The following is a 17,467-nucleotide window of genomic DNA, read 5'->3' on the forward strand; positions in this document are numbered from 1 at the left end:
AACTTTGCTATACGCCGCATGATGATGTGATATTCTGCGATATCATCAATCATTATTTGATCTTTAATGGGTATATTGTGATAGCCTCTTGCTGTTGTGACTCCCCTTTGTAGATAAAAGTGACGTTTTTGTTGGTAAAATTTAAGCAGACGTGGTGCCTTCTTTCCTTGTGAAGTCTATGCAACCATTCCCAGTTACGCCTTATATTCACCACCACTCCGTCACAATCGCAGTCAAGGGCGAGACTCCCGATTTAAGACCCCGGAAGTCTGCATCATCGCCATTCTTGTTGTCCTTTCCCTCTGGATATCCAAAAAGCCTTGCGTGGGTGATTTGGCCGTCGCAGATGCACTGCATATCTCTGCAAGCCCTGAGTTATGACTGGATGGGGCCGCCTTGCGGTCTCTTATAGCGAAGAGGAGGCTGGATCAAGGGCGAGATTTCCTCAATGATTTATACGACCCCACCCTCATGATGAAAATAAAAGTGCCACGAGCTCCAGCCACAACACGGAGAACAAATGCAAAGTCTCTTCCGCGAGTCTAAAATTCGACTACAGCGGATGGGACCTTCTTGGTGAAGATGAAAGTACCGAGAGGATAATGGGAACTATTTTCAAGGTCTCCTTCTCCTCGTCGTTATCTTCCACACACTGATCTTGCTTTGCCAGGATCGTACATCCCCGGCTTTAGGATCATAGTGCAGACTCTTGTTGCCTATGTCAAGGAGTCCCCGACTCTATACTCTACCTCTGGAACTACATTCAGTCATTGGCATCTACGGTTAATTTTTTTCAAAAGGAAACTAATCAGTTCCTCGATGTTACTCCATCAATAGTTTATTAGTGTTCAAAACCACATCTTCATTCTGAATGACAATCATTAAGTGTACCTTGGAATCCACCAGCTTCGTCATGGTATGCAGGCAGTTGAAGCGGTGATGATCTCTTCTACCACGCCGGGTTCAGCCAACTATATCGTCAGTAAAACACCATTCAAGCAGAGGCAAATACTCAAAGTAGATATATCTCCCAAATCCATGTCTCCACTCAGCACCTTTCGCAGTATACGTCGCATAATCTTCCCGCTCCTTGTTTTTGGAAGGTCTCTCACGACCAGCACTCTTTTGGGGGCTGCGAATGGTCCTATCGACTTGCGTACCTGTAGAATCAACTCCTTCTCGATGCCATCTGCAGTATTCGGTGTTTTGAGTGCAACAACGGTATTGATAGCCTGCCCAGTTAGTTCATGGGGGATTCCGATGACTGCGGCTTCTGCGATGTTGGCTGGATAGCAGTCAGACTGAGAGCCATGCAGATATTTATCGTGCAGCACTTACGGTGTTCGAGTAGAGCGCCTTCTATTTCTGCCGTCGAGACTCGATGTCCGGATACGTTGATGACATCGTCTACTCGGCCACGGATCCAGTAGTAGCCGTCATTATCGCGGTGGGCGCTGTCTCCAGTAAACTATCACAGTCAGTATTTGGTCTGCAGTTATCAAAGCAACATACGTAGTATCCCTTGTAAACATTCAAGTAGTTTTCCATATATCGCCGGTGGTCTCCATAGCAAGTTCGAGCCATACTCGGCCAGGGCTGCTTGATAGCCAGGACCCCATCGACATTGTTTCCTTTGAGCTCCTCGCCAGAAATAGGGTCGATAATGGCTGGTTCGATGCCGAAGCATGGAAGGGACGCACTGCCTGGCTTCATTGGAGTCACGCCGGCTAGAGGTGCAATGAGATGTGACCCTGTTTCTGTTTGCCAGTATGTCTAGACTGTCAGTATTCATTTTGACAATAGGGGAAAGAACTTACGTCAGTGATATGTGCCTTTCCCTTTCCAACATAGTCATGGAACCATTTCCAGACCTCTGGGGCAATTGGTTCACCCACAGATCCGAGGACACGCAGATGTGACATGTCATGATTCATCTCGATAGCATTGTCTGCTCGTTTCAATAAACGGAGCGCTGTGGGCGCCACATAAAAGTGAGTGACAGAATGTTTGGCAATAACATCCCAGTACCGAGATGGACTGGGATGGACAGGAGTGCTTTCAAACACAACAGTCGTACATCCGAGCAGTAACGGTGCGTAGACCACATAGGCGTGGCCTGTGATCCAGCCAATGTCACCACCACAGAAGAATCGATCTTCTGAATGGATGTCAAAAACATACTTGCCCGTAACTGCTGCCCCGAGAAGATATCCTGCTGTGCTGTGAAGAATACCTTTTGCTTTTCCTGTCGAGCCAGATGTATACAGCAGGAAAAGCGGATCTTCCGAGTCCATAGGCTCTGGTGCAATATACGCTGGATACTTGTCTGTCTCTTCATGCCACCATACGTCTCTTCGTTCTGTCCAAGATATATCACCACCTGTGTGTTTGAAAGTTAACACTGTCAAGACTCCACAAGTCGAAACTGCTTCGTCCACAATCCGTTTCATCTGAACGATCTTTCCACCCCGCACGCCTTCATCTGCAGTGATGATGACTTTTGATTGTGCATCTGTAATCCGATCCCGAAGTGCGTCTGCAGAGAAGCCCCCAAAGACCACCGAATGGACAGCTCCAATCCGCGCACATGCCATGACTGCATAGATTGCCTCGGGGATCATGGGCATGTATATCGTAACAATGTCACCTTTTCTGACACCCCGTACCCGGAGGAACCATGCAAGACGACACACCTCTCTGAGTAGCTCCCCATAGCTGATATTCCTACCAGCATCTGGTTCATCAGCTTCATAGATAATGGCCGTACGGTCTAGATCTTGAATTGCGTGGCGGTCGATGCAGTTGAAGGATGCATTCAATTGACCTCCGAGAAACCAGGAGCTATCGCCACTGGCAAGAGATCCATTTTGGGTGGTGTGGAAATCGTGATCGAAGGTGAGGAGGCTGCGAGCTTGTTGAGCCCAGAATGCACTGGGGTTGTGAATGGATTCGTTGTAAAGAGTCTTGTATTCGAGGAGACTGCCGAGATGGGGTATCGATGGATGTCGATTGTGCCATCCTTCTGGCGTGTTGTATACACTGTCCTCCATGATAGTGCGGATCCTTGGAATAGGTCTCGAAGATGATAAGATTGCGTCTGGAATTATGCCCAATTGCAACTTTGATCAACTCTTATCAATGTTTACATTACAGCCTTCTATCCGTCATTTCCACACACCTATCCGAGACAGTCTATCCCTGATAATACGACATGCCTGAATGGGTAGTATATTCATCCTAACATATCAGGCAATAAACATTGGCTACGGAGCATCTCCCCTCCGATCCATCTCGGTTGCCTAATCGGGTAATTGTGTCAACCTCCCGGGGGCCCACAGCTACCCCACATTGGATTCGGCCAGCCTCTTCGTCCCATTTCTGAGCCAAAGAAACGTTGGGACAGATGGCATCGATGCTTGTCCTACTCAATACTGGAAGGTCCACAATACGAGGGGCAAAATGGTATATTTTGTTATCCAGCTAGTGTAGCCGACCATTCTGTATCGTGACTCTATCTCGCAAGAATAGCATATCTGCCATCCATCATGGCTTCATTATTATCCCCCACTCTAGATGTTGATGCTCGCGCTGAAATCGACAGCACAACAACAGGCTCATCCCCCAAAGTCGCTGGCCTCGTTTACTGTGCAGTGGACCGTCAGGGCGAGATCATTTTCAGCCATGCATCCGGTGAAACAGGGCTGGGCTCCAAAACTCCAATGACTCTGGATACGACATTTTGGATAGCCTCTTGCACAAAGTTGATCACGAGTATCGCGTGCATGCAATTGGTTGAGCAAGGCAGACTGGCTCTCGACGACGTTGAGCAGGTTGAATCACTGGCACCGGAACTGAAAGCTGTTCAAGTGCTGGAACGGGCTGATGGTGGCTTTCGTTTGGTGCCGAAGAATAGGGGCATTACATTGAGGATGCTTCTGAACCATACATGTATGTTCCCCATTATAGTGTGAATAGTCTGGCTTATTGAGATAGCTGGATTCGGATATGCCTTTGAAGATACGAAATTATGCGACTGGGCACGTCCAGTTGGGTTGGACGACTTTTCGGGCGTGGAAAGCGATGTTCTCCATCGACCACTTGTTAACCAGCCAGGGACCTGCTTTCAATATGGCGTGGGAGTAGATTGGGCTGGTGTGCTTGTTGAGAGAGTCATGAGTATAACACTGGAGGATTACTTCCAGAAGCACATTCTGCATCCTCTGGGTATCGAGAATATAACATTCTTTCCAACAGCAGAGATGAAGGAAAACATGGCGCACATGCATCAGCGACAGAGCGACGGAACACTGAGCGTGACAGACCATCTCTATCGGTATCCCCTTCTTTCTGGATCTGAAGCAAAGAAATTCTGCATGGGAGGTGCTGGATGTTTTGGAAAACCAATCGAATACTGCCGTATGTCTGACGATCCTCTCATTGTCCAATCTAACAATGACAGAACTTATCGCCACTCTGTTGAACGATGGCACGAGTCCAAAAACCGGAGCTTGTATATTTAAACCATCCACAGTTCAAGGTAAGTCACCACCTCTATATAAATAACAGCCTAACGATAATAGAAATGTTCACCGACCAAATCCCGGATGTGCCCCGATATTGCAACGAGTATACACCGTCAGCCAAACCTCACCTTGCTAATCCGTGTCCGATCTTCCCCTGTGCCGATGATCTGACCGAAGGATGGGGATTATCCTTCTCGTTGAGTCACAGAAAATCGTCTACAGGGAGAGCCGCAGGATCTGCTTTCTGGGAGGGGCTGGCGAATCTGTTCTGGTTTGCAGATCGCGAAAATGGCGTTGGTGGGATTATTGCGTCGCAGATTCTGCCGTATGGAGGTGAGTATACACACTATGCTGAGGGATATGATGCTAATTGGAGTAGATGCCAAAGTACTGGAGTGTTCCGATGCCGTCGAAGGAATGATATATAAAGGGTTGGACAGCGGAAATAGTATTTAGTAAAAGAAGAGTTACCCATTAGTACTGTCAGACTGAAAGTAATACATAAATGTCAGACAGCATATCGCACTAGTAGATGCCATAATCAAGTCTAGCATATGCTACGTTATAAAGACCCAGTTTAACCCTAGCATTCTCCTTTCTTTTTTTTTCCCACAATCATCCAACATGCCGGCCACGCCGTTTTTCGACCTTCTCGACGCCCTGTCGTCGCTCAATATCGACAAATTCGCCCCTTTCAAAGTCATTACTGCGGATTATAAAAGGATAGGAAATGGTTCATCCGCTATCCAGGCAGATGTACTCATTCCAAAGACTCTACTCGCCGATCGACAGGTCAGCACACGCCCGGTTATTGTCCGTATTCACGGGGGATTTCTAGTACGTTCTTCATTTTTGATCTTCCATATCTACGAATTCTAATGTATTAGGTCACCGGTTCAAGTCGCTATGCACCCTGGTTTTCAAACTGGATTCTGGATTACGCAATCCGTCATGGAGCCGTGCTTATATCGCCAAACTATCGGCTTCTTCCCGAGGTATCCGGGAAGGAGATTCTGGAAGATATTCACGATTTCTGGAACTGGCTGCGTAAAGGATCTGTCGAGCAGCTGTTGAGAGATGCGGGACATTTTGATATCGTGCCCGATCCTGACCAGGCCATGGTTGTGGGCGAGAGTGCTGGTAAGTTGTATATTCCATTTCCATATATTCATAATATTAACTTGAATGAAGGAGGCTATCTCGCCATTCAACTGGCACTGAGCTATCCGTCGCAGATCCGCGCCATTATCACCGCATATCCCATGATTGACCTTCGATCACGATTCTACACCGAATCTTACCCAAAGCCCATAGTTGGCGTCCCCAATATATCCAACGCAGTCGTCGACAAACACACGGCTATGCTATCTGTGACTTCCAAATTTAGACTAGCATCCATCACAGCTGCGGACCCTCCAAACCGACTCGAACTCGCCTTTGCCATTGTCCAGAATGGCCGGTTTCTGGAATTTTTCGGTGCGACTGTTCGTTCCCTGTTCCCTATTGACAGGGTGGAAGATCTAGCTGCTGCGGGAGTGTTGCAGATCCCTCCGATGTTTATATTTCATGGAGAGCAGGACTCTGCCGTCCCGGTTGGGGGATCTAGGAGGTTTGTGAGATATTTGCGGGATAAGGCACCTGGGTCGAAGGTGAAATTGGTTATTCAGAATGGAGATCATGGGTTTGATTTGGATGCTACTTTGGAGACGCCGTGGTTGAAAGAAGGATTGGACATGGTTTCGAAAGCGTGGTTGGATTTGGATTGTATGCCTCATTTGTGATTATAGCAGGAGGAAGTTTATCTTAGAAACAACAAGACTTATCAATTCTTGAAGATAGCATATCAGCAAGATAGCGCCAATCACTTAAACTCGGCCAATGCCGCTGATATCATAGCTCAGTAATCAATAAGGCATATCAACACAAGATATGCTTGACTCCAGATACGACAATCTGCAAGGAGCGAGATAGACAATAGAACTTCCTATTCCAGTAAGAACCAAAGTATTATATCCCAATGAAGCAACTGAGACTATCCTGGCTATCATCTAGATCGTCCTGTTTGCGGGGGTGAAACCTTTTACTCCGCATTTCGGGATAACTTTCTATCCTCTCTGCCTGGTAGATAATAGCCTACTGCCATTGGCGATAGCCGAAATGGCTGTTAGGAAGATAATGATACTGGTAGGTAGCAAGGTTGTAGACATGTTTATGCCGTGCATAATATCCCAGGTGCATTACTGGCTCGGCGCAAGGGATGCAATTGAGGGGTTGAGTCCATATAAACCAGCCTAATATATTTGATTTAATATCACGAGACATCTTTCTTGTGTGGCGTGATACTCACATTATGAATGATAAACCATCCCATCAACCTGGAGTCTTTGACTCTGATATCAAAGATAATGGCGATATAATTGACCTCGACGCAGCCGTTCTGCGAGCACAAGGCCATGAAGCGGAACTAGAACGATCCTTTTCCTGGGTTGGAGCACTTGGCCTAGCATTCAGGTCTGTTTGTATTGCATTGAAGTGAATATTGCTGACGTCTACAGTATCGTCAATTCCTGGTTGACATACGCTGCCTGTTTTGGCGTCGCCTTCAGCTATGGAGGGGGACTCACTGCATCATTCAGCCTGCTTTTATCTGCTGTTGCACAATGGATTATCCTTTTAGGCGTGGCTGAGTTGTCGTCTGCGCTTCCATCTTCAGGGGTATGTTATATATACACCCTTGGATCCTGCTAACCCGATCAGGGCCAATACCACTTTACCTACATCATCGCCCCTTCATACTTTAGAAATGTTGCCGCATATATCATCGGAATGGTAAATATCGTCGCCTGGTGGGTAAACACTGCATCAGGGACGATTTACGTTGCCATCTCAGCCTTCGGTATAGCGACGTTCCTCAACCCGGGGTTTTCGGGGACGCAGTGGCAGGTGTATCTGGGCTATGTACTTGCTATTATATTGACGTGTACGTATATTCCTAGTGCTATGTCTATACTAATCCTGTCTAGTAATCCCCGTCTTCGTTGTCCCTCATCGACATATCGACTACTTAACAAAAACATCCATGTATATGTCCATCTTCGGTTTCGTCATGGTCGTCATCGTCTGTCTAGTGATGGGTCGAGGAACATACCACGCAAATAGCATCGTCGAATACCGTGGTAGCAGTGGATGGGGTCCTGGTCCAGCCTGGCTGCTCGCAATAGGAAATGGCGAATATGCATTTGCCGCTTGTGGTGCGTGTGTGCATATTGCCGAGGAATTGCCTCAACCAAGTCGGCGAATACCCCTTGTGATGTGAGTATCTTTATAGCTTATGGATTTTGCAGAGCTGACCTGATGATCAGAAATCTAACCATGGTCATTGGGATTCTCACTGCCGTGCCGTGGATTGTTGCCATGACCTCGGTGGTGCAGGATATGGAGGCCGTTCAGAACTCGTTTCTGCCTAGCTTGGAGTTGTTTTATCAGGCGACTGGGAATAGGGCAGTTGCTGCATTCCTTCAGGTTTATCTGACATTTTTATACTATAGTATGTTTCTCATGCCGTCTATATATTCATGGCTAACTATTCAGCTTGCGTCCTCAGTCAATGGATCACCTGCAGTCGAACAACCTGGGCGTTTTCCCGTGATGTATATCTACCATACCCCCTCAAGACGAAACTGACAAAATAGAACGGCCTCCCATTCTCCAAGTACTGGTCCCACGTCGACACGAAATACAACATGCCCGTCCGAACAACCTTCCTCTCCGCCGGATTCTGCGTGATATACGGTCTGCTATACATCGCCAGCACACAAGCCTTCAACTCCATCATCAACACTGCCGTCCTCATGCTGAACATCACATACACCGTCCCGCAGGGCATCCTTGCTACATGTGGCCGAAACAGACTGCCCAAACGGCCGTTTAATCTAGGATATGCTGGATACGCGGTGAATATCTTTTCTGTGCTTTGGTTGATTCTGAGTGGGATATTCTTTTGCTTCCCGACGACGAATCCGCCCACGATTGGGAATATGAATTAGTATGTTTTCCCTTGTGTCTCTATAGGATGCGTGCTAACGATGCAGTAATTCGGTTGTTATCTGTGGTATTTTCGCCATCATCCTGCTGCTCTGGATTGAGAGGCGGAAGAAGTTTTCAGGGCCAAACATCAACTGGGAATTGCTGGATGCAACCAGGCAGTTACAGTGATGTATATAACATACCGCTATCCAAATAAATACTGCAACTGCCCTGATGCCTTGGTCTTTCTATCAATGACATCTCCCCACCACGACGAATCTGCCCAGATCTCATCTAGCAACGTTGGAACAGAATTAAACATGTTATACCGGATCTTCTCTCCCCAGTATCTACAGTAGTCTTTGACGAATCCCTGCATATCCTTATCGGCAGTCTCACTACCAGCCAGAAACACAGGCAGGAGAAGCTGCTTCTGTGTTTGCGATGTCCGTCGACAGGACCGGACATGGTCCAGCGTCATTCGGACAAGGCGAGGCATGCACCGGGGGCGGTGTTGCTGTCGCTCCCATTTGAAGACCCGCTCAATGTAGATGAGTAGTGTGTATCGCCATGCTTCGGCGCAGTGATGCCGGTCTTGGTGGGCATGGAATGTCTCTTCTGAGTCCGTATCTGTGTCGTTGGATGGAAGTACGTGGTTGTTTGTCCAGTTCATGATTTTCTGCTCGATTGCTATGATGGGCGTCATGTTGAACGTTAGCCATTCCATTGTACAGGACATCTCCTTTTGCTTCGCTAGCTCTGCCAGATGGAAGAGATGAACTAGCAACTCTCCGGGACAGCCGGTGAGGTCGAAGAATGACCATTCATCTTGCTCTTCCCACTTCACGAGGAACTTGAGATACGCCTGGTCGATGATCGGTCCTTGTCGGGATACCAATGCCAGTGTTGCATCCCACCTAGAATACATTAGACACGACTATAAGCGGATGAAGACAGACGCACCAGAGTAACATGCCCACTTGAGCACGAACACGGGCATTCTTCAGTGCACTCGGACCACCGCACGCTTGAAGAATTGAATGTGCATGGGCGAGATGGCTTGTCCATTTCCCAGCTGCAGATAACGTACACTACACCATTATTACGTTCTATCGTTACTATGACAAGGAACTCAACTTACATCGAGAGTAAACATGATCAGGATAGGCTCTAAGAGATGAACTCCATTTCTAGCCTGTCCACCTTGTAATGCGACCTCGAGAAGCTGGGAAGCTGTGGTCCGATGCTTGGATGCTTCAGATGACCAGCTCCCTGTGAGCCGGTCTAGATGCTGGCAGCACAGGGCGAGAATGGAGTGGAAAAGCAGTCGTGATCCTTGCGATGTTTGCCGTTGACATCGAAAGGGGTTGATTGTTGTGTCTGATGTCAAGGGCAGCACGCAAAATTCCGAATCGTCTATCTTCAGCGCATCAGCATAAAATCAAATTCACATTGTACGACCGGTCCATACACATCTCGAGAAGCCCATCGTGCTCGTTTGTCATAACATCTGAAAGCTCCAAAGCACCCGCCAACTGAGGCGAGGAAAGATTGATCTCCTCGATGCGTGATGCATTGAGATTCTCAGTATTCGACTGCAATGAATCCCCCAGAAAGTCAAGATCATGGCTCAACGGATCCGGCTGATCTCGGTCAAAGCCATTATTAGGCGTCTTGGAAGACGCCATCAGATCTAGCACGTCCTGGCCGAGATCTAGCAGTGGGGGCTGACCGGTATCGAATAAGCCGGTCTCATCTAGAAAGAATGCATCTGTTCCTGATATGGTTAACACACGTCCTCGACGGGGACTGAGACACTTACCCAAATCGTCTAGATAACTCGTTTTATCCGTATTCGGCAATTGGACAACATCATCCACCGTCACATCAGGCAAGGCCTCTTCCGCCGATCTCTGAACCGCATCCTCAGATGCACATGCGCGTCGCCGTCTCCTTGCCCGCGAAGGGCCACTCACGAATCGAAACCGGCGCTTTAGATCAGAACTTGCAGATGCAGCTGTCGATGTCTGTCCTGCTTTACGTTGCTGTCTAGCTGGGCCATCATTCGTCCACATCCTCCTATTATCCCAAAGGAGCGGCGTCACGAATCCACCGCATTTCCGGCCCTGGCTGAGACAGGTCGAGCATTGCGGTCGTTGACGGTTGCAGCGCTGGCCAGTTGAGGAACAGGTGTGGCAGTCAGTCTGGCAGAACGCGAGCGAGTTGGTCCTTTTGCCTTTTGGGGCAGTTGATGTCGATTCATCGGGCATGTTCGTTGGGATGTTGCTCCCTGGGAGTATCTTTACTTCTTAATATGGTGAATTGAAAGCTTATTGCTTTCGGAATAACTTCGGTTATATAAGGACCCTTGCTTCGTTCTATTTCCCCGCTTTTGTCGAGTCAACGTGGATGCTAAGGAGGTTAAAGTGACGCCGTGGTTCCATCATGGCGCTGGCTGTCCTGCCTAATCGGGTAATATCGGCAGCCATCTCCACATTCTACAATTCATCCAGGTCTATCTAAATAGTACACTATTGCAGATGCCGTGTAAAAATACATGCATTCACAACTTGGCAACTTCCTGGACTTCGTTTAGAATTGACTGCGATATAATCATCTATCCTCTCTTACCAAGTTGCGATACGCGTTATTGGGATCATTCTCCTCCTCTTCCGCCGACGCAATCGTCCTCTTCACACGGGCAGGAGCACCAACGGCAATAGAAAACGGGGGAATATCCTTTGTAACAATAGATCCAGCGCCAATGGTAGAGCCAGCTCCAATCCGCACTCCAGGTAATATGACTACATTACCGCCAATCCAGCAGTCATCCTCGATGAAGACGGGATGGCCAAACTCGACGAATTTCCGGCGAGAAAGAATGCTCGTGTCATGGCCGGCGCTGAAGATACCGACATTCGTGCCGATCTGGACTCTGTCGCCGATTACGACAAGACTGGTGTCGAGGATTGTGAGGCTGGATAGTTAGTTATACTGTAGTAGAAGATGAATTGTTGTACTTACTTCCAGTTGATAAAGCAATTGCTCCCAATAGAAACATTGCATCCATAATCCGGCATAAAAGGCGGCTCGATAAATGTACCATCCCCAGCCTTTCCAACCACTTTTCTCAACAGTTCAAGTCGTTTGTCAAAAACCTGGTCGTATGATATAGTCTTCGTATCGAGATTGTTACAGTCGGCCGCGAGACCACGGCACCGGTGCCGTGCCTCAAGCAACTTGGGTGTGTTGGGATTATACCTGATGATCATCAGTATCACGATAACAATACAGGTGAAAACTAACATCATGCCGGATATCATCCGCTCGTAATCCTCGCACATGGGCACATTGTTGAGCCCTTGTGCTATCTCGATGATCTCGGGGCGTTTTGCAGTAGCTGCCATTGTGATATGCAGTTGACAATATTGATTATTGAAGTCTCGGACAATGGCCTGGATACACTTCATCTTCAATAAATAACCAGTCACCTCGTTGAAGCCAGTTTTTGCCTTCCGTATGGGGCTATAGGGCTAGTAGAAAGCCCGAAGATTGCCCGACGTTCGGGACAGTGCTGTCTCTGTTGCCTATTCGGGTATATTCGCCAACTGTGGGGGAGTGGGCCGTGATATTCGGCTCGGGTTTTGTCAAAAACTTGCTCCGGTGCCTCCGAGGACAAGTGTAATGTTTTTCAAAATAGTGGGATATACCGAGGCGCAGAAGTTGGGGTCTAATCCACACGTTGAATGTAATAACATAAGCATAGCAATAAATCGATAGCACTGACATTTAGGTATCCTAGTATACAATTTTTGTTCTTCAAGTTATTTCGTTCTGTAGGGCTGATCGTCATAATCTATAAAATGAACTACACTGATTCCAGTAACTCGCAAGACAAAGTACAATAACACACAGTAATATTGCTATTTTAACACAATCAAGCATAACAACCATAAAACTAATTAAAACTTCGCCTTGACACTCCTATCCTTAAGTTCCGCTACAACCTCAATCGCAGCATGAGACCCCTGTTCCAACGCCCCGTCAATCGCTGCTCGCCATCCATTCGCCCAATCCGCAGAGGCAAATAGAACATTTCCATGTCGACTCTGTAGTTCATCTTGATATCTGCTCATGTATCCTGGAGTCCACCAAGCTGGGCCACCTTGGGACCAGGGGTCTGTGATCCAATTGTGGAAGATCTGCTTATTAGATTGAACAGAGTGACAGGATGAGCGTTAACATACCATCTTTTGTACTTCCATTGGATGCAGCTTTTGAAAGGAATCGATAATCTTTTCCGGGTCTCGTTCTGGTACGAATGTATCTCTTTCGTCCTTTCCGAATCCCACGATGTGAGCATTCCCATTCGGTGTCACTCCATCGCCGTATCCAAACATGAGGAGATTGGGATATCGCATTCCATTCCAGGATGTCAATCCAGGGCCCTTAACTTCTGCGTGTATCTTGGTCATGAAATTGACATGTCCCATTTTGATAGCCTCTTGTCTCTTCAATGAAAGAGGAGGCTGGAATTCGACGGAGTGAAGCACGTTAAGCGGGATTGTGCTGATCACCCGACGGGCATGGTGAATTCGACCGTCTTGACTTATAACTTCAACCAGGTCCACCTTGCCTGTAGATAGGTCATGGATTGACCGAATTGGCTTTTTAAAGGCGTATTGCAGGCCGTTGCTGACAGCGTCGTTGAACATGCGACGAGCAAGCGCTGATTGTCCCTCGCGCAGCTTGAATGTCGTCCAGACAGGGCCAAAGTTGTCTGAACTATACGACATTAAAGCGTGGGACCGTATCATGTCCCATAGACTGGAGTTTTCCATACTTCCGCCGGAGATGTGAAGAAGTAATGCAGTCAGCAGACCTCCTTCTTCGGGACTCAGCAGGTGTTTGATTTCCTCAAATCGTTCACGGCAGGATATTTGATCATAGCCTTCTACTTCCTTTCGATCTACAAGGATATTGTCGAGTTGGGAATGTGGCAGTGGGCATATTTGTCGACAGTTCTGGTCGTCGACGTTGACAAATATATCCCATGCCCTGCCCATCATCTGGCCGGCTTCTTCGTGGGAGAATTTTTGCGTTGCGCCTGATTATTAGTATTTGATTTAATTTTTTTTTAAAAATATATATATATATAGACATACCAGTAACATTCATCGTAAAGTAGTCATTGTCGTATCCGCGATGATGGGTCAACATCAAATCTTTGTCCATCTTATACTGCACCATCTCTTTGAACAAATACGCCATGTGGTGCGTCACCCACGTTCCGCCCATTTCGTATAGAAAGCCTATCAATTAGAACAATTCGCTTTATTAGAGTGATCTTACCATCTGACTCAACTGTATACGTCCGTCCTCCCACACGATCACGAGCTTCAAGCATCAACACCGACAGTCCTAGTTGTATGAGTATAATCCTACATCGAGATAAGTTGACATACCCCGATCCGTCAAGTCACGCGCAGCCATCAAACCACTATACCCAGCGCCGATGACGATGGCATCGTATACATGTCCCACTGGGGCATTTCGCCTTTCAGCAGGTTCAACGACTCCCTTGCAGTGCAGATTGCCACTTGTCACCCCGGTGGCTGCCGTCCACGAGTATCCGTCCGTTGTTTTCGTCATCTTGTTGCTTAACGTCCTTATGGAGGCTTTGATGTGTCGTGGGTAATAAGGTTGATTTATGGAACGGTCATATGACTCCGTACTGGCGTTTCCATGACGACAGTTTTTGCTTGATTAGGAAACCGATCTAGCTGAAGCACTACATAGGCCTGACCGGCATTTCCAATATAGAATTTCTCTTTCCACATTAGGAACTGATATCGCACTATATTTCACGTAGAATTATGGCTTGATATACAGTCATTTCTCAATCAACCACTATTCCACCATCATATCATCCAAAGATAACTGAAAGAAATGTCCTCAATCACCTACCAGATCCTCCCAGGCCCCGTAGGCGAGTGTCTCAAACCCGCCTCCTACTCCACCACTGCCACCGTCCCCGTCTCGCCGACCACCTCTCTCGTCTTCACCACCGGCCACATCGGGCTGGACTTGAACACCGGCGAACTGGTAAACAGCAGCATCGAAGCCGAGTTCAGCGCAATCTACGACTGTCTCGATGCGGCGTTGAAGAATGCAGGCGTTACGGGCGGCCTGTTTCATGCGTATAAATTTGTGAGTTTTTTGCTTCGGGCGGAGGATGAGAGGGTGATGCAGGAGGTTTTCAGGAAGAGGTTTCCGGGTCATTCGCCGACGTGGACGACGGTTGTTGTTAAGGGGGTTTTGGGGGAGGGGATGAGCGCTGAGATTGCCGCTGAGGGGGTGTTGTTTGCCGAGTAGTTGATTATGATTTATCTGTATCTATCCTGAAGGTTTACTTTCTGAATAGTGGCTCTATCAGAGTCCATATTGGTGTTTATCTTTGGTCGATTAGCTACATGAACACTTTTAATGTATCTACTGGGTGAATTATTATACAATCAACACAGCCACATGGTTATCAACTGCTCTATTCATGATGAAGTATATACTCTAATCATCTCTACCAATAGACAATCTAGTTGTAAAGACCTCCATTAGCAGACAAACAAGCCCCCGTCGTCCACCGCGCATCATCACTACACAAAAACGCCACCAAAGGCGCAACATCATCGACTTCGCCCACCCTCGCCGCAGCAGGAGTCGACTCAATCAACGGCTGCATATCCTTGATAAACTGCTCGTCGCTCTGGAACCATTGATCTGCCAAATTAGCACACAGTTTTCCACCAGAGGAGTAGAACTCACCAGTAGCGACAGGACCAGGGTTGACGCAGTTCACCGTGATGTTGTGCGACTGGCCCAGCTCCTTGGCCCAGACACGCACCAGCGCCTCGTCGGCTGCTTTGGTGGCTGCGTAGACGGTCTGGCCTGCGACGCCGAGACGGGCACCCGCGGAGGAGATGAAGACGATACGGCCGCCGCTGGCGATGTGAGGGACGACGGCCTGCGTGAGGAAGATAGGGCCGCGGACGTTGCAGTCGAAGTGGGTTGAGTAGAAGTCTGGTGTTGTGTCCATGAGATTGGCTTCGAGGCCTTGGGCGGCGCTGGTTTTGTTAGTTTTGTCTTGAGCGTGGCATGGCAGGCATACTTGTGAATCAAAATGTCAATCTTGCCCGTCTCGCTGATTTTCAACGCCGCATCGACCAGTCTGGGTATTTCACTCAGCACACTGACGCTGGCCTGGCAGAGGATGGCCTTTGTGCCGATCTGAGTGATCTGGTCGACGACTTCCTGGGCTCGTTTGGTGCTGCCATCGGAGACATAGTTGACGACCACGTTGGCACCTCGCTTGGCCAGGAGAATTGCGATGCCGGCGCCAATTCCTCTGTAGAATATTAGCTGTGTGTATTGTCGTAGAGGTGAGGCAGACGTACTTGGAGGCGCCAGTGACAATGGCAGTTTTGCCTTTCAGAGAGAGACCAGAAAAGTCAGACATCGTGGTTGATTTAATTCGTTATTCAACTGAATGATTGAATTATTGTTGATAAGGGGCAGTATGGTTAGACATGTAGCTCAATGTATATTCAACATTTATATCAAGTCGTCGCTCTAGATTCTGGATTTCGTCATGCGGGGTCTTATCAGAGTTGACAATATTACCCGATTAGGCAACCGAGCCCACCCTCATTGTATCTGTCAATAAACCCCACCTACCCTAAACTAACAATCTTTTCATCTACTACTAAGTCGCTGTGGATGTTGTAATATCGCCATTCCTATTAATTTGTAAAACTCCTAGAAATATTTGCAATGCATTTCGATGGACAGACCAGGCTATAGCCACATCTATAGAAGTCCACTACAACTACTATTTGATGTAATCATAATAATTGTCAATGAGAAAGTGTATTCTAAGTAATACTCTATCTAATAGGCAATCTCAAAGCTAAATCCCGAATTGTAGTGCAAATCCCAGTATCCATCCCAAATCGCCTTTGTAACCGGTCCAATCTCTCCCCCATTGACAGGCTCTCCATCCAGCATCGTAATCGGCATGATCCCTCCAGCCGTCGTACTCATAAAGATCTCATCGCAATGATACGCCATCTCCACCGGCACAACCTGCACGCGAACCTCAATCCCACTCGCCACCGCAACATCAATCACGCTCTTCCTCGTCACGCCTTCAAGAACGCCTCGGTCAGCCGTATACAGCACACCATCCTTGACCAGGAGGACATTAAACCCCGATCCTTCGGTGAGATTGGCGTCGCCGTCTGTGAGGAACGGATACATAGCGCCGCGATCGCTGGCTTCGAATAAACCCCGCGTCAAATCGCCCCATTGCAGGTTCTTGACGGTTGGGTCCATTGAGCCGGGGGGGACGCGACGTACAGTGCGGGCGATGACGGCGCTTCCGCCTACACGCTGTACCTCCGGCTCCATCACCCACACGTACGGCTGAACGAACATGTACAGACTGTTGGAGATGTCCTCTGGCTTTGTGCCGCGGACACCCTTGAGACCACGCGTGACGATCAACTCGACAAAGGCATCGCGGATACCGCTTTTGGCCACCATCTCCACGAGAATCTGCTTGACTTGGTCTCGGGGAAGGGGCAGTTGGAGACGGAGTTTGCGACAGCTGGCTTCGAGGCGCGTGATGTGGTCGTCGAGACGGAAGAACCGGCCGTCCCAGACGGAGGGAACGTCATATGTGAGATCGCTGTGCATGAATCCCTGGTCGAGGAGGGGGATGCGGGCTTCGGAGAGAGGGACGAATTCGCCTTCGATCCAGGCGATGCCTTTGGAGAGGGGGTTGGTACTGGCTGTGAGGGCTGCCTGGCGGGCGGCGTAGCCGGCGAAGACTTTTTCCATGGATGACATTTTGATCGTGTGAT

At 48.1% G+C, this 17,467-nt stretch overlaps 10 protein-coding genes across 10 annotated transcripts; 4 read left to right on the plus strand and 6 right to left on the minus strand.

Annotated features, from left to right (window-relative positions):
* Positions 1-971: 971 nt before the first annotated feature.
* On the minus strand, positions 972-3,050 carry ASPWEDRAFT_119495 (uncharacterized protein; the record flags this gene model as incomplete). The annotated part of the gene is made up of 4 exons (XM_040828909.1): positions 972-1,285; positions 1,339-1,468; positions 1,513-1,773; positions 1,818-3,050. The coding sequence occupies 4 exons, from the start codon at positions 3,048-3,050 to the stop codon at positions 972-974; spliced, it is 1,938 nt and encodes a 645-aa protein (XP_040684596.1).
* A 495-nt stretch (positions 3,051-3,545) lies between these two features.
* ASPWEDRAFT_746565 (serine hydrolase domain-containing protein) lies at positions 3,546-4,979 on the plus strand (the record flags this gene model as incomplete). The annotated part of the gene is made up of 5 exons (XM_040839500.1): positions 3,546-3,948; positions 3,994-4,416; positions 4,460-4,537; positions 4,581-4,856; positions 4,900-4,979. The coding sequence occupies 5 exons, from the start codon at positions 3,546-3,548 to the stop codon at positions 4,977-4,979; spliced, it is 1,260 nt and encodes a 419-aa protein (XP_040684597.1).
* Positions 4,980-5,147: 168 nt separating this feature from the next.
* On the plus strand, positions 5,148-6,316 carry ASPWEDRAFT_71957 (alpha/beta hydrolase; the record flags this gene model as incomplete). The annotated part of the gene is made up of 3 exons (XM_040839217.1): positions 5,148-5,360; positions 5,411-5,663; positions 5,715-6,316. The coding sequence occupies 3 exons, from the start codon at positions 5,148-5,150 to the stop codon at positions 6,302-6,304; spliced, it is 1,056 nt and encodes a 351-aa protein (XP_040684598.1). The 3' UTR covers positions 6,305-6,316.
* Positions 6,317-6,873: 557 nt separating this feature from the next.
* On the plus strand, positions 6,874-8,876 carry ASPWEDRAFT_62284 (uncharacterized protein; the record flags this gene model as incomplete). Its single annotated transcript, XM_040838634.1, has 8 exons — positions 6,874-7,034; positions 7,079-7,238; positions 7,281-7,503; positions 7,547-7,835; positions 7,886-8,070; positions 8,115-8,173; positions 8,216-8,568; positions 8,615-8,876. 8 exons carry the CDS (start codon positions 6,874-6,876, stop codon positions 8,736-8,738), a joined length of 1,554 nt encoding a protein of 517 aa, XP_040684599.1. The 3' UTR covers positions 8,739-8,876.
* Positions 8,755-10,089, minus strand: ASPWEDRAFT_746571 (uncharacterized protein; the record flags this gene model as incomplete). The annotated part of the gene is made up of 4 exons (XM_040839501.1): positions 10,021-10,089; positions 9,691-9,965; positions 9,513-9,640; positions 8,755-9,466 (listed from the first exon to the last, which is right to left on the minus strand). The coding sequence occupies exons 1-4, from the start codon at positions 10,052-10,054 to the stop codon at positions 8,755-8,757; spliced, it is 1,149 nt and encodes a 382-aa protein (XP_040684600.1). The 5' UTR covers positions 10,055-10,089.
* Positions 10,090-11,162: 1,073 nt separating this feature from the next.
* ASPWEDRAFT_54251 (sugar O-acetyltransferase) lies at positions 11,163-11,956 on the minus strand (the record flags this gene model as incomplete). The annotated part of the gene is made up of 3 exons (XM_040838033.1): positions 11,163-11,526; positions 11,574-11,810; positions 11,856-11,956. 3 exons carry the CDS (start codon positions 11,954-11,956, stop codon positions 11,163-11,165), a joined length of 702 nt encoding a protein of 233 aa, XP_040684601.1.
* A 434-nt stretch (positions 11,957-12,390) lies between these two features.
* On the minus strand, positions 12,391-14,218 carry ASPWEDRAFT_186881 (flavin monoamine oxidase family protein). Its single transcript, XM_040832156.1, has 5 exons — positions 14,015-14,218; positions 13,902-13,970; positions 13,715-13,861; positions 12,797-13,656; positions 12,391-12,751 (listed from the first exon to the last, which is right to left on the minus strand). Exons 1-5 carry the CDS (start codon positions 14,199-14,201, stop codon positions 12,512-12,514), a joined length of 1,503 nt encoding a protein of 500 aa, XP_040684602.1. The 5' UTR covers positions 14,202-14,218; the 3' UTR covers positions 12,391-12,511.
* A 177-nt stretch (positions 14,219-14,395) lies between these two features.
* On the plus strand, positions 14,396-15,092 carry ASPWEDRAFT_44885 (RidA family protein). Its single transcript, XM_040836382.1, has one exon. It carries the CDS (start codon positions 14,499-14,501, stop codon positions 14,922-14,924), a length of 426 nt encoding a protein of 141 aa, XP_040684603.1. The 5' UTR covers positions 14,396-14,498; the 3' UTR covers positions 14,925-15,092.
* Positions 15,093-15,141: 49 nt separating this feature from the next.
* Positions 15,142-16,062, minus strand: ASPWEDRAFT_119593 (SDR family NAD(P)-dependent oxidoreductase; the record flags this gene model as incomplete). The annotated part of the gene is made up of 4 exons (XM_040828922.1): positions 15,142-15,326; positions 15,372-15,670; positions 15,715-15,951; positions 16,001-16,062. The coding sequence occupies 4 exons, from the start codon at positions 16,060-16,062 to the stop codon at positions 15,142-15,144; spliced, it is 783 nt and encodes a 260-aa protein (XP_040684604.1).
* A 431-nt stretch (positions 16,063-16,493) lies between these two features.
* On the minus strand, positions 16,494-17,453 carry ASPWEDRAFT_162513 (aminotransferase class IV; the record flags this gene model as incomplete). The annotated part of the gene is made up of 2 exons (XM_040829830.1): positions 16,494-16,919; positions 16,962-17,453. The coding sequence occupies 2 exons, from the start codon at positions 17,451-17,453 to the stop codon at positions 16,494-16,496; spliced, it is 918 nt and encodes a 305-aa protein (XP_040684605.1).
* Between the last annotated feature and the right edge of the window lie 14 nt (positions 17,454-17,467).

The sequence above is a fragment of the Aspergillus wentii genome (genome assembly GCF_001890725.1).
Source record: "Aspergillus wentii DTO 134E9 unplaced genomic scaffold ASPWEscaffold_8, whole genome shotgun sequence".
NCBI lineage: Eukaryota > Fungi > Ascomycota > Eurotiomycetes > Eurotiales > Aspergillaceae > Aspergillus > Aspergillus wentii.

Coding starts and splice junctions, on each gene's coding strand:
- ASPWEDRAFT_44885 (XM_040836382.1), top strand. CDS start 14,499: ATGTCCTCAATCACCTACCAGATCCTCCCAGGCCCCGTAGGCGAGTGT.
- ASPWEDRAFT_186881 (XM_040832156.1), bottom strand. CDS start 14,201: ATGACGAAAACAACGGACGGATACTCGTGGACGGCAGCCACCGGGGTG. Junction 13,862..13,901: donor GTATACAGTTGAGTCAGATG/GTAAGATCACTC, acceptor TCTAATTGATAG/GCTTTCTATACGAAATGGGC. Junction 12,752..12,796: donor CAATGGAAGTACAAAAGATG/GTATGTTAACGC, acceptor TCTAATAAGCAG/ATCTTCCACAATTGGATCAC.